At 45.3% G+C, this 13,594-nt stretch overlaps 2 protein-coding genes across 13 annotated transcripts in view; one reads left to right on the forward strand and one right to left on the reverse strand.

The window, feature by feature from the left end:
• The window catches only part of LOC103750697 (zinc finger protein 790), a 15,344-nt gene extending 7,497 nt beyond the window's left edge, over window positions 1-7,847 (reverse strand). For 2 of the 4 annotated variants that reach the window (XM_008853883.3, XM_008853882.3), the window contains exon 1: window positions 3,178-3,580. The gene's annotated coding sequence lies outside the window, so the exon portion shown is untranslated. Of the gene's footprint in view, window positions 1-3,177; window positions 3,581-7,691 lie in introns of those variants that run through there. The other 2 variants (XM_008853881.2, XM_029556499.1) reach the window with 2 other exon arrangements.
• Window positions 7,848-13,271: 5,424 nt separating this feature from the next.
• The window catches only part of LOC103750696 (zinc finger protein 540), a 29,082-nt gene continuing 28,759 nt past the window's right edge, over window positions 13,272-13,594 (forward strand). For 8 of the 9 annotated variants that reach the window (XM_029556501.1, XM_029556505.1, XM_029556500.1 and 5 more), the window contains exon 1: window positions 13,272-13,448. Coding sequence is in view for 3 of the 9 variants with exons in the window: in XM_029556500.1 (XP_029412360.1) it covers window positions 13,446-13,448 (3 nt within the window). In the remaining 6 variants the exon portion in view is untranslated. The remainder of the gene's footprint in view (window positions 13,449-13,594) is intronic. The other variant, XR_003847140.1, reaches the window with a different exon arrangement.

Consider the following 13,594-nt stretch of genomic DNA (forward strand, 5'->3'; position numbering starts at 1 on the left):
TATTATATATTATATTTATTTATATAAATAAATAAATATTTGAAAATTTTTTTAAAAAATGAAAAGACAAGGGTTTGACACAGTGGTTAAGAGCACTGGCTGCTCTTGTAGAAGACCTGAGTTTGGTTCCCAGCACCCACATGGAGGCTAACAACTGTAACTCCAGTTCCAGGGGATCCATCACTCTCTTCTGACCTCCATGGGCACATGGTGGTATACTTACATACATGTGGGTAAAATACATATCAAATAAAAATGAATAAATTTTTTATACAAGAATGTTCACAACAACACTGCTCATGAGAATTCAAAATTAGAGAAAAATCCAAATGTTCACTGACTGGAAAATGAACAATCAGTATCTCCATGCACTGGATTACCATCTGGCAATGAGAACAAATGGATGGTTTCTACAGGCAAAAACATGGATGATTCTCACAAACATCATTTTGAACTGAGACCTGAGTGACTCCACCTTGTATAAAACCTCCATAGGACCAACCCAGGCCTGGGCCCTGTTCCAAGAAAAACCACACTACTTGGAACAGATAGAGAACAACTCCCCCGCCAACGGTCAATTAACCAGGGACAGGAAAGTACTAAAAGTCCAGATATCTTTTCAGATTTCCTGAAGCCAGCAGTTTATGGTTTGGCACTGAGCTGCAACCAATCAGATGCTTGCCAGGCTGGAGACCCCCTACTCCCCTACTTGCTGAACTTGCTGAAATAAACCTATAAAAAACTCTGTCTCCCAAAGCAAGGGGTCTCACATCTGAGATCCGCTGAGTCGGTGACAGAGTGGACCCAAGCTTAAGCCTGCAACAATAAAAAAAAACATTGTGTATTTACATCGGTCGGCTCCTTAATGGTCTTTGGGGTCTCGCCAACTGGACACAACAGAACAAAAGAAGTCATCAGGTCAATGAGATGGCTCACTGGGTAAGGGTACTGCTGAGCATGCCTGATAACCCATTCGCTCCCCAGAACCTACATAAAGACATGATAAAAAGCTGATACAGTGGTGGCATCTGAACTCCCAGCCCGCCAGTGCCCTGCCAGGGGGGTGGAGCCGGGAGAAGTGCCTGGAAGCTGGCCCAGAAGCGGAGGGCCAGTTAGCTAGCCTGAAATAGCCAGCGTGGCAGAAACAAGAAAGACTGCCTCAACAAGGGGAGGACAGGAACTGACCCCCAAAAGTTGTCCTCTGACCCTCACAGGCACTCTGTATCATAGATGCATGCACACACACAATAAGAGGCCAGCATCGCAGTGCATCATCTCACTTATACATAAATCCAAAAATAGACAAAACCAATGTACACTGGTTTCTTTGAGGGGCAACTACTGATTTTACAGGGTACACACAACCATTTATTTTTAATATGGATACTTCTATAGGTGTTCTCCTTGTACTAATTCACTTAGCTATACAGCTCTAATTGTTTTTGTTTCATTGTATTATGGATATGTTTCTATTGATGAAAACTTTAAAAACTTTGGAGGAACATATAAAAGGCAAAGAAAAATAAACAGAGGCATAATTTTGATCATATCAATACTATAGCTTGACAGGCAGTGACATATAGCAATTGTGAATATCTACATGTCAACTAACATACCTGCAACATGAGGCAAGGAATACAGTAGTTGTCCAGCATGAGCAAGGCCTGAGCTTAATTCCCAGCACTGACAATAACTAAATAAAAATACAAAATAAAAGCCAGGCGTAGTGGCGCTCGCCTTTAATCCCAGCACATGGCAGGCAGAGATGGGAGGATCTCTGTGAGTTCCGGGCCAGCTTGGTCTAGAAATATTAGCCAAAGAGGAGTTAAATACACCTCTCAGCCCAAAACATGTAACTGCTGACTGATCATGTATTAGATTTCAAAGAAAAGAACTCATTATAATGCCAAAGGTAAAACAAAACATGATACAGTAAAGTTACATTGGTCATGTGCTTTGCCTAATACTCCCAACATGCTGTGTTGGTCTCCGCTTTGGAATGACCCCAATGCTTTCCTCATAAATCTTTCTCCACTTTTTTTTAAATGACACCTTAGCTGCATTTTTTTTTAAGATTTAAGATTTTACTTTTTTTTAAAGGTATTTTATTTATTATTTTTATTTTATGTGTGTGTGTATTGCCTGCACGTATGTGCGTGCACCCGTGTTGTGCAATGCCTTGGAGGTCAAAAGAGGGATTTGGATTCCCCTGTAACAGGAGTTAAGGACAGTTCGTAGCCGCCATACGGGTGCTGGGAATCGAACCCAAATCCTCTGCAAGAGCAGTCAGTGGTCTTAACCGCTGAGCCATCTCTCCAGCCCTGATTTGTTTTACTTTTAAAAATTTATTTATGAGCCCAGTGTGGTGGCACACGCCTTTTAATCCCAGTATTCAGGAGACAGGGGCAGGTGGATCTCTGTGAGATCAGGCCAGCCTTGGTCTACATAGTGAATCCAGGCCAGCTGTGACTACAGGGAGACCCTGTCTATTTATAATCCGGCATGGCAGAATTTTAAATTCCAGCACTGGGGAGGCAAAGGCAGACAGATTTCTGGGATTTTGAAGCAAGCCTGGTCTACATAGCGAATTCCATGCCAGTCAAGACTATGTAGTGAGGCCCTGTTTCAAAACAAAACAATTTATATGAACCTTGGGCGGGGGTTGTGCACATTGAGTGCCAGCGCCTTTGGAAGCTAAGAAGGCCACAACAAATCCCCTGGGGCTGGAGTTACAGGTGTTTGTGAGTGCTGGGAACTGAACTCAGGTCCTCTGCAAGTGCAGGAAGTGCTGTTAGACGCTGAGCGCTCTCTCTCTCGCTCTCTCTCTCTCTCTCTCTCTCTCTCAAGCCCTTATCTTACTTGAAAATATATTTTTAATTGTGGGCGGGTAACTGCCGTGACAGCAGGTCCCCACGGTGAGGCAGGTACAGCCTTCTCCAGCCCTTTTCACGCTGTCACTTTTAGAATTCACTGTGACTACACACAACGCTCATTCTCTTGGTGCCAAGGCTGCTGCGCTATCAAGTCTACACACTGGTCAAGCGCTCACAGCCACATTGAACTTGTCCACACAGCTCCTGTGACCGTGACTTTACAGAACAGCCCACAGAACTCAAGCTCCGCACCGCAGTGCCTGCGGCTCCCACACCAACCCCACGTCCGCGCACGCGCACCAACCTTCCACAGCCTCTTCAGAACTCGGTGTTCCGCTGGGTGGAATGTCCCTCATCCCCGTACTAGACCTCGGGGGTGACTAGTCTCCAGGTTGAGGCTCCCAAACGCCCCTCACATCCCGGAAGGCAGGCCAGATGCCAATTTGAACCGGAACAAACCCAAGAGTTTTTAGGACGTTACCGTGGGCGCAAGGCACTCTGGGAAATGTAGTCCTATTCCGCACCGCCTTTAACAAGCCAGAGCCCAACTGTCAACTGACAGGCCCTGGCTTTAACCGCCATATCTTCTCTCAGCAGAGAAAATCGCCCACACAACGCCCACATCTGTGCACGAGACCTTCAAGGTGTTTCCGGTCACGTTTAAATGACCTCCTGCATGATGCTTTTCCTGTTTTCTAGCCACACTATGCCACCGCCATCTTTGGACTGCAGGAGCAGTGGGCGAGTTGCCTCCTGGGAAATGTAGTCCACTGCCTGGGAAGCCATAGAAACCTGCCTCAGCGAGGTCAATTCTTTTCAGCCAGAAGCTGAGATACATCAATACCTCCCAGCAATGACTTGTGGCAACACCTGTGAAATACTGCCAACAAGGGAAGTTCATTAGACAATCTTTGCTTAGAGCTTTTATTGGTGGGCGCTCACATAGGCATGCCACAATTTCAGAGTCCCAGGTGTTTTAGCATAAAAGAGCGTTTACACAGTTTTGGCATAGGGAGCTACTCTTATCTATGAGGATGGCTGAACCCTTTCTCTGGACTGCTGTTTTAAACAAGATGTCTAGTTTTCATCAAATTTCAAGACATGAAAAGGTGAGAAAGCTTAAGACACAAAAGCAAGAGTTTTTTTTAACTTACTAAGAACTTATAAGAACCATCATTAATATTTTAAAACCTTTAATGCACTTTTTTTCTTTTTTCTTTTATTTTGGTCTTTTTGAGACAGGGTATCCCTGCAGCCCTAGCTGGCCTGGAACTTGCTATGTAGACCAGGCTGGCCTCATTCTCACAGAGCTCAATCTCCTGCCTCTGCCTCCCAAGTGCTGATATTAAAAAGATATGCCACCACACATGTCTAATACAGTATTTTCAAGCAGAGGTGATTTTGTACTCTAGGAAGCATCTGGCACTATCTATATAAACTTTTTGGTTGTTGCAACTGGGGAAATCTAATGGGCTGCTAAAACAAGCATGATAACTCTCTACAACAGAAAATTGTGAATAGTGTGTCAAACTCAAAAAACCCTTAGTAGGCTCAGTGGGTAAACTGCTTACTGCTTAAGCATGAAGACCTGTGTTCAGATCTCCAACACCCCATAAAAAGCTGGCATGGTTGTGCATGCTTGTAATCCTAGATGTTAGGAGAGCAGAGATAGGCAAATCCAAGGCCTTTGTTGGCCAGCCAGTCAAGCTGAAAAAGTGCCAAGTTCAGTGGGAGACCCTATCTAAAAACTCTGGTGGATATCAATAGAGGAAGACGCCTGACATTGACCTTTGGCCTCCATGAGCAAAAGTACCCCCTGAAACACACTTTTAAAATAATAGTAACAAAAAGAAACCCTTAGCAATGAAAACTTGGTCTTATTAGTTAAGAGACAGAGAAATATGTTAATAGAACAGAGTCCAGAAACAGACCCACGCAAATAGACCCATTTGATTTTTAACAAAGATGTAAAACAATTCAATGAAGTAGGGATGATCTTTTCAAAAAATGATGTTGGGACAATTCTGAGAAGACCATCTGAGAATTAAGAATGCAAGTATAAAATACAAACCTGAAGCTGGATGTGGTGGTACATGCCTTTAATCCCAGACCTAGGGGGTAGGGGGGAGGAGGTAGGCAGATCTCTGTAACTTCTAGGCCAGCTGGGGCTACAGGGAGACCCTCTCTCAAAAAGATCGGGCGGGTGGGAGGGACCATTTCAAAAGAGGATGAAAGAACCTAAGAACCAGAGATGGTGGATGACCACACACACACACACACACACACACACAGGTAGACACAGACTGACATACACCCTTGAATCTTTCAATGACAGAAATACACAAAGTGGAATGTAGTAAAAGTAAACATTGTGGAATAGTCTTGAAAGCCTGTCATTCTATGAAGAACTGAATGCATTGTAAGCTATGGAAATGAACAGGGGAATATGGTTGTTTAGGACCTGCTTAAATAAAAGAGTACTGGGCTGGGGATGTAGCTCCATGGTCAACCTTTACCATCATATAGCAAAGGATTTGAGACATTTAACACCTGCATCTAAAAACCAGATTCATGCTGGGGGATGGAGCTTAGTAGATGAGTATGTGCCTAGCATGTACAACACTTTGGGTTAGATCTCCAGCATCACAAATTAGGGGTGGGGGGCAGTATTACAGCACATAAAGTACCTATCATTTCAGAAGAGAAAAGGAGACAGCACTTTGCTTTCAAAACTTGTGTGTGTGTTTGATTTTTTTGTTTGTTTTTTCTTTTTGAGACAGGGTCTCTCTGTAGCCCCAGCTGGCCTGGAACTCAAATGGAGACCAGGCTGTCCTCGCTCTCACAAAGATTCATCAGCCTCTGCCTCTTGAGTGCTGGGATTAAAGGTGTGTGCCACCACAGCCCTCTTTCAAATTTTGTATTATTCAAGGCCAGGTGTGGTGGCACACTATTTTAATCCTAGTACTCAGGAGGCAGAAGCAGTTGGAACTCTGTGAGATGGAGGCCAGCCTGGTCTAATTAGCAAGTTCCAGGCCAGCTGGGCCACAGGAAGACCCTGTCTCAACACCCCCCCGACCGCCACCCAAAATTTTTTTTGCTGATATGGAGATCAATCAATTGTGGCTGTGCTGCACCAGTTCTCCAGCATCACATCACTGTGAGGTGTCCTTAAGCTTGTTTTAATTGTGGCTGATGTTACTGGTTTAATTAAAAAGAATCACATCTTGACTGGGTGTGGTGACACACACCTTTAATCCCAGTACTTGGGAGGCAGAGGTAGGCGGATTTCTATGAGTTTGAGGCCAGCCTGGTCTACCTAGTGAGTTCCAAGTCAGCTGGGGCTACAAGGAGACCCTGTCTCAAAAAAACAAAAAATAGTAATCACATCTCTGGAGCAGGGCATGGTGGTTCACACCTATAATTTCCAGCCCTTGAAAGGCAGGAGGACTGCCTTCAGTTGGAGGCCAACCTGACTAAATTGAAAGAGGCTGTCTAAATAAACCTAACAACAGAAACCCCTTGAGAGGTGGAGGTAGGAGGGCCAGCGTTGGCTATAAAGCAAGCTAGAGGCCAACCTCAAAAAAATAATAATGCACATCTCCAGTTTCTCCTGAAGAACAGAGAAGGAAAAATGCAGAATTCCAGGCATAACCCAAAACAAGCACCCCCACAACAAAATACATCATGTTAAAAAAAATTATACTGATGTTGAATTCTCTAAAACAAGTATCCAAGGGGACAATAAATATGCTAATTTCTTATTACTAGCTGTGTACACACACACCATACAGATGCTCCAGGAAGACCTCTTTCATGGCACTCCCCGCGACCGAGGGGCACAGGTAGTCCTACCGCGACCGCAATCACACACACTGAGGTCTGCCTTTGCTCTCTTGGAAGCTTCCTCGCAAACTCCCAGGGCTGGTTTGGGCTCATTCGCTCCCCCAACTGCCAGCAGGGAGGCGAATTCCCAGGCACCTGATTTCTGCCAAAGGATTGGATGACTCAGCCCACTATGGCCGCACTCATTCAGTCGCTGGCGAGGTCTTGGACTACGTTTCCCAGGAGACCTGGACATCGCGGGATGAGTGGAGGCATCCTAGAAACCGCAACAAGCTCCGAGACTGCGCTGGGTTTAAGAAAGCTTGCCCTAGACCAGTTAAACGGGAAAGGATAATTTCGTTTAAGTTTTGTAATAAGGGGCTGATGAAATGGCTGAGTGGGTAAAGTGGCTTGCCGCCAAGCCTGACGAACTAAATTCGAATCCCGGGACCCACAAGGTGGAAGGTGAGAACCGACCGCTGCAAGCTGTCTTCTGAACTCCACACGCGAGCGCCACACACATACACACAAGCCAAACAAATGCAATTTTTAAAAAAGGGTATTGCAGGCCAGGCGTAGTGGCGCACGCCTTTAATCCCAGCACTTGGGAGGCAGAGGCAGGCGGGTCTCTGTGAGTTCGAGGCCAGCCTGGTCCACATAGTGAGTTCCAGGACAGCTGGGGCTACAGGGAGAACCTGTCTCCAAAAGACAGGAAAAAAAAAAAAAAAAAAAAAAAAATGGGGGTTTTGCAATAAGCTCGGTACTGTAGCTCACGCCTTTAATCCCAGCACTGTGAAGAGGCAGGAGGATCACCAGGAGTTCAAGGCCAGCCTGGGCTACAAGTGTGAGACCTTGTCCCCAAACAAAATAAATTTTTGCAATAGTCACTTTCGAATAGCTGCTGGCGAATTACAACCAATGGGCAGAGGGAAGAGGCAGTGGATGGTAAAGCACTAAAGGGAATCCAAGCATCCAGGGTGAAAGAGGGATTCTTACCAACCTGGTTCGGCAGGACTCCGCTAAAGTCAGGTTCACAGGCCATGGATAAGGTTCATTGGCGCCTGATCAAGGTCTACAGAGTCTGTCAGCTGGGATTTCCGCAGGCTCCGATGAACAGCCAATCGGGCCTGTTGGTTTATGTATAACATTGAGTTTATGCGGCCTGCGGCTTCCTGGACTACATTTCCCAGAAGCCTCTAGGCCTTGTGCTCAGGCTAAAGAGAACTACAGCCTCTTCTGAAGAGTGGGCTGGCTATTCCTGTCAGATTTGGGGAGAGCTAGATTAGATCTTTTAGACTTCCCGAGGCGCCTTGGTAGCAAGTGTCTGGACCGTCCGGCCTGTGGAAGTTGTGGTGGGGAACAGGTTGGCACATGGAAATGCTGAGGCGTGTGGGATTGTTACAGTGTGTCTGTGTGACAGTGTATGGAATTGTGAAAGCAGAGAGCTGGACAGGATTCGGGATTGTAATTGTGATGGTGTCCATTGTGTGTGTGTGCATGGAGTATGTGTGACCAATTATGTTACAGTTTTTACCAGTGTGAGGGCCCCTAAGTGTGTGTCCCCTTGGCTTGTGTATTTGTGCCCATTGGCCCAACTGGGTGGGCATGTGAAGTGCTTTGACTGAATGTTGTGGCTGCTTCCCGGTGTTTCTAATGTTGATGTCGTGATGGAGAGGGGGATTTGTTGCTGTCCCTGGGTCTTCACAGCCTATGGCATTTCGAATGTGAGAAGTTTCTATGAACTGCCATCATGACTGTGTGCAAGCCTTGGTATGTGCGAATGTTTGTGGGGGGCAGATTATATTATCATTTGAGGCACCTGTGACTTTGTGTGTTTCCTTGGCGTGTGTGATTGTCTGGAGAGTCACTGTGGGTGGCATCTTTGTGCCTTCGTGATGCCCACCACAGGAGACTTGTGGGGCTTGTCAGGGACAGATTCTATCCAGCACTACAGTGACCCTACATTTATCTTATGGCTGGATTGAACAGGATGCCCTAGACTTCTCTGATGTCCTCCTGTATGTCATCAGTGATAGGGGTTCAGACACATTGTCTGAAATGGTTGAATGGGCAGGCAAAAAAGTCTGGTGTTTCCTCATTCATTTTTCCTTCCCCAGATCTGTCCTGGTTGGAGAAAGGCTTCCAGTTGACCTCCCCAAGGCAACTCAAAATATGGAATCACAAGAATATTTTAGAGCTGATGCTTTTTCATTTACTCTCTTTTTCTAAAGATTCATCCAAGCTATTGTGTTTATCAAACATTCATTAATTTTATCAACTTGTTAACTATAATTTTTTTTTTGGTCTTTTTGAGACAGGGTCTCCCTGTAGCCCCAGCTGTCCTGGAACTCACTATGTAGACCAGGCTGGCCTTGAACTCACAGAGATCCACCTGCCTCTGCCTCCCGAGTGCTGGGAATAAAGGTGTGTGCCACCACGCCTGGCTAAATTGTAATTTTTTAAAAACCTGCTGGTTGGAGGAGTGAAGTGGAAGAGTTGGGGCAAATGTGATCAAAACATTGTCATTCTCAAAATATTAATAAAAGTATTTATTAAAAAATGAAGAGAAAAGCCAGGTGTGGTGGTACATGCCTTTAATCCCAGCACTTGGGAGGCAGAGGCAGGTGGATCTTTGTGAGTTCGAGGACAGCCTGGTCTACATAGTGAGCTCCAGGACAGCTGGGGCTACAGGGAGACCCTGTCTCAAAAAGACGAAAAAAAATGAGAAAAAATTAAGAGTAAAACAATTATTTGGGGGGTCTAGAGAAATGGCTCAGCAGTTAAGAGCACTGGCTTCTCTTGCAGAGGACCCGGGTTTAGTTCCCAGCACCCACATGGTGGCTAACAACCTTCTATAACTCTAGTTCCAGGAGATTTAATGTCCTCTTCTGGCATCTGTGGGCCTGGCACACACATGGTACACTTACACACATGCAGGCAAACACACACATAAAAAAATAAATAAAAATAAATAAATATAAATAAATAAATAAATAAATACAGTATTTTGAAACAAAAACCTGCTGAGCTTTTATATGTATTTTATATAGGTATTCACACTGTAGCACAGCAGGACCTGGTACTTACTATATAAACAAATCTGGCCTTGAACTCAAGCAGTCCTCCTGCCTTATAGTAACCTAAGTGCCAAGATTAAGGTAATGAGCCATCAGGCCTGGAAACCTGGTGGATTTTTTATTTGTTTTTCAGAGGCTTTGGTAGTTTTGTTAGTTTTGTTTGTGGGCTGTTGATGTTGTTGTTGTTGTTGATGTTGTTTGAGACAGGTGACCTTGAACTTTTGATGCTTCCAACTCCCCAGTGCTAGAATTACAGTCATGTTCCACCATACTCAGTTTTATGTATAGTACTGAGAATCAAGTCCATGATTTTCATTTGCTAAGCAAGTACACTCCCAACCTGATAGTTTTTATGGCCACAGGTCATAGATCTTCCTTTTCTCAAGATGACCTTGCAGGCAACATGATAAATGTAATCTGTAGTTGTAAGCATATTTTGCTACCATTAAGAAGATGAACTCTGTAGCTCAGGCTGTCCTGGAACTCATTATGAGCCCACACTAGCCTTGAATTCTTACTGCTCCTTCTACCATACCCCCTTGAGTGGTAGGATAATACATATGAATCACTAACACCTGATCTCAAGAACTCCCAAACTAGGGGCTGGAGAGATGGCTCCGTGGTTAAGAGCACTGGTTGCTCTTGAAGAGGACCTGGGATCTGTTCCCAGAACCTACATGGTGGCTAACAACCACCTGTAACTCCAGTTCCAGGGGATCCAATGTCCTCTTCTGACTTCCTCAGGTATTATATGACATGAGTGTACCAATCTACATGCAAGCCAAACACTCAGACACATAAAATAAAAAAAAAATAAAATTTTTATGTTTTTGAATTAGTGTAGGAAAAATGATCAGAAATAAAATTTTAATAGCAGAGCCAGGCATGGTATCTCACACCTTTAATCCCAGCACTGGGGGGGGGGGGTGCAGAGGCAGGCTAATCTTTGTGAGTTCAAAGTCAGCCTGGTCTACATATCGAGTTCCAGGCCAGCTGGGGCTAGAGGGAGATCCAAAATAATAAAATAAAATATTGTATTCTTTTGGCTTCTATATAATAATATTTCCCATTTAAAAGCTCTGAAGGGGCTGGTGAGGTGTCTCAGCGGCTGAGGGTGCTTGCTGTTAAACCAACCTGATGACCTAAATTTGATCCCTGGAACTCACATGGTAGAGAGACCCAACAAACTTAAGTTGATCTCTGATCCTCTGACCTACACACACACACACACACACACACACACACACACACACACACTGTGGCATCCCTTCCCCCAACAGATACACAATAAATAATAAATGTAATAAAAATACTTTGTAGACAAATGGCTGATTCTTTTTTTTAATATTTTATTATTTTTATTTTATGTGTATAAGTGTATTGCCTGCATGTATGTGAGTGCACCCATGTCGTGAAATGCTATGGAGATCAGAAGAGGGCTTTGGATTCCCCTGGAACTGGAGTTAAGGATAGTTTGTAGCCACCATGTGGGTGCTGGGAATCGAACCCAGATCCTCTGCAGGAGCAGTCATTGATCTTAACCGCTGAGCTATCTCTCTAGCCCATAAATGGCTGATTCTAAGGCAAGGGAAAGTACAAGATTAGCCCAGGAGCATCTTTTTATGCCAGAAAGTAAGTAATTACTAAAAATACATGAGAATATTTCAAAACAACAATCCCATGAGCCAAATTTGGGATAATTTGTGCGCAAAATAATTATAGTAAATGGACAGCCACAGAATGGAATAAGAATTTTTGAGTCCATACTTAACCACTGACTAAATAAATAAATGGGAGAAACAGAAGGCTTTCTTAAGCCAGGTGTGGTGGCACACGTCTTTGATCCCAACACTTGGGAGGCAGAGGCAGGCAGATCTCTGTGAGTTGTAGGTCAACCTAGTCCAGGCCAGCCAGGGTTATATAGTGGTATACTCTCTCAAAACAACAGTAACAACAACAACAACAAAAAGAAAGCTCTGTCTTAAGAATCTTAGTAAATGTGAAAAGAAGACAGGCCTGGTGGTGCAGGTGTATAATCCAATCTTACTCAGGAGCCTGGGACAGACAATCTCAAGTTCAAGTCCTTTTTGGCAATTTAGTGATATCTTTTCTCAAAATAAGAAGTAAAAGTGGACTAGGGGGGTGTTAGTCAGTGGGTAGAATGCTTGCCTAGCACACATTATTTCTGGTTCAGTTCCCAATACCAAAAGAAGAAGGGGGAAGGGGGTAGAGGAAAGGGAAAGAAGGAAGAGGGAGGAAGGAGGAAGGGGGGGAGGAGGAGGAGAAGGAGCTTTTCAGCAAGCATCAAATAATAATTGATTCAGGTAAGGATTCTCAGTCAGTACTAAAATTAATAAGTGAAAATTAATGAGGAACTATTAAGAATCTTTCCATGAGTGGAGCTGGAGAGATGGCTCAGAGGTTAAGAGCACAGTTAAGATCCGGGTTCAGTTTCCAGCACCCACATGGCAGTTGTTGACTCACACATTTTCCTGAATGTTAATATGGAGTCCTGATCAGTTCAACATTTTGGGCTGTGTCCGGTATACACTCTTACAATCCTAGCACCTATAAATAACGATAAATTTATACTACCCTTTTCCAATTTGTTTGTTTCTTTGTTTGAGACAGGATCTCACTAAGGAGCCCTAGCTGGCCTGGAACTCACTATGCAGACCAAGCTGGTGTCAGATTCACAGATTGCCTGCCTCTGCTCCACAGTCTTTGGGACTAAAGGCAGACACCACCATGCTGGTCCTCTCCCTCCTTTTCCAATTTTGCCTGAAACTGTTTTTGTCTTTTTTGAGACAGGGTCTCCTTGTAGCCCCAGCTGTCCTGGAACTCACTATGTAGACCAGGCTGACCTCAAACACACAAAGATCCGCCTGCCCTCTGCCTCCCAAGTGCTGGGATTAAAGGCGTGTGCCACCACACCCGGCTGCCTGAAATTATCTTTACCTAATTGCCAGTCACACTCTTTATGGCACACACCCGACCAAACTGGAGTCAATCAAATGCCACACTCAGCTTCATAAACGGTCACAAGGTGACCCACATGCACAGTCCCCGTGGGAAAATAGTAACCAGAAGTGCTGGCCTTCACAGAAAACATCAGTCTGAGGCACGTGACCAACTGATCCGCCCTCTCAGACTCTGACATCATAGTAGTGCATGATTACACAACTTTCTCTGAGGACTCGCTTTAGTACATCACTCATAGAATCACGCATCCCCATGCGCAGAAACAATGATCTCCATGGTTACACACTCTCAAGTACACGCAGATCAGATTCAGTCACGCTGCAGAATCCTGCCCATCCTGCCATGCTCACTCACCCAGCTTTACCTGCCTACCGGTAGAGCATCCTCCCCAGTCAGCCTCAGAAGGAGGCTCAGAAGGAGGCGTGGAAAGCGGGGCCCGGCCTCCTGCGCGCCTGCCATCCATAGTCAGGCTGCTCTGATCGCGAACTACATTTCCCAGAGGGCATCGGGACCGAACTGGTCTGCTCAGCCGCAGTCAGTCACCCCGCCCTTCTGACAGGTCTGTTTCTTCCAGTGTCGGCTGCACCAGGCACACTAGGCGCTCTCGAGCTGCGCAGCCGGCAGGCAACAGGCATTGTGCGGATCGCGGTCCTGGGACCGGGCGGTTCTCAGAGCCCGGCGTGGAGAGCGGATGGTGAGCTCCAAATCCTTGCGTTCTGACCGGAATCAGTGCGGGCTCGGCTGGGTGGCGCGCACCTGTTAGGTGGATCAGGAGTTCAAGGCCAGCCTCGGCTACGTGGCGCATTTGAGGCCAGCCTGGGCTCTCTGCGACCCTCTGGC

This window comes from Nannospalax galili, unplaced genomic scaffold (genome assembly GCF_000622305.1).
Source record: "Nannospalax galili isolate Female #2095 unplaced genomic scaffold, S.galili_v1.0 scaffold886, whole genome shotgun sequence".
Classification (NCBI taxonomy): Eukaryota; Metazoa; Chordata; class Mammalia; order Rodentia; family Spalacidae; genus Nannospalax; species Nannospalax galili.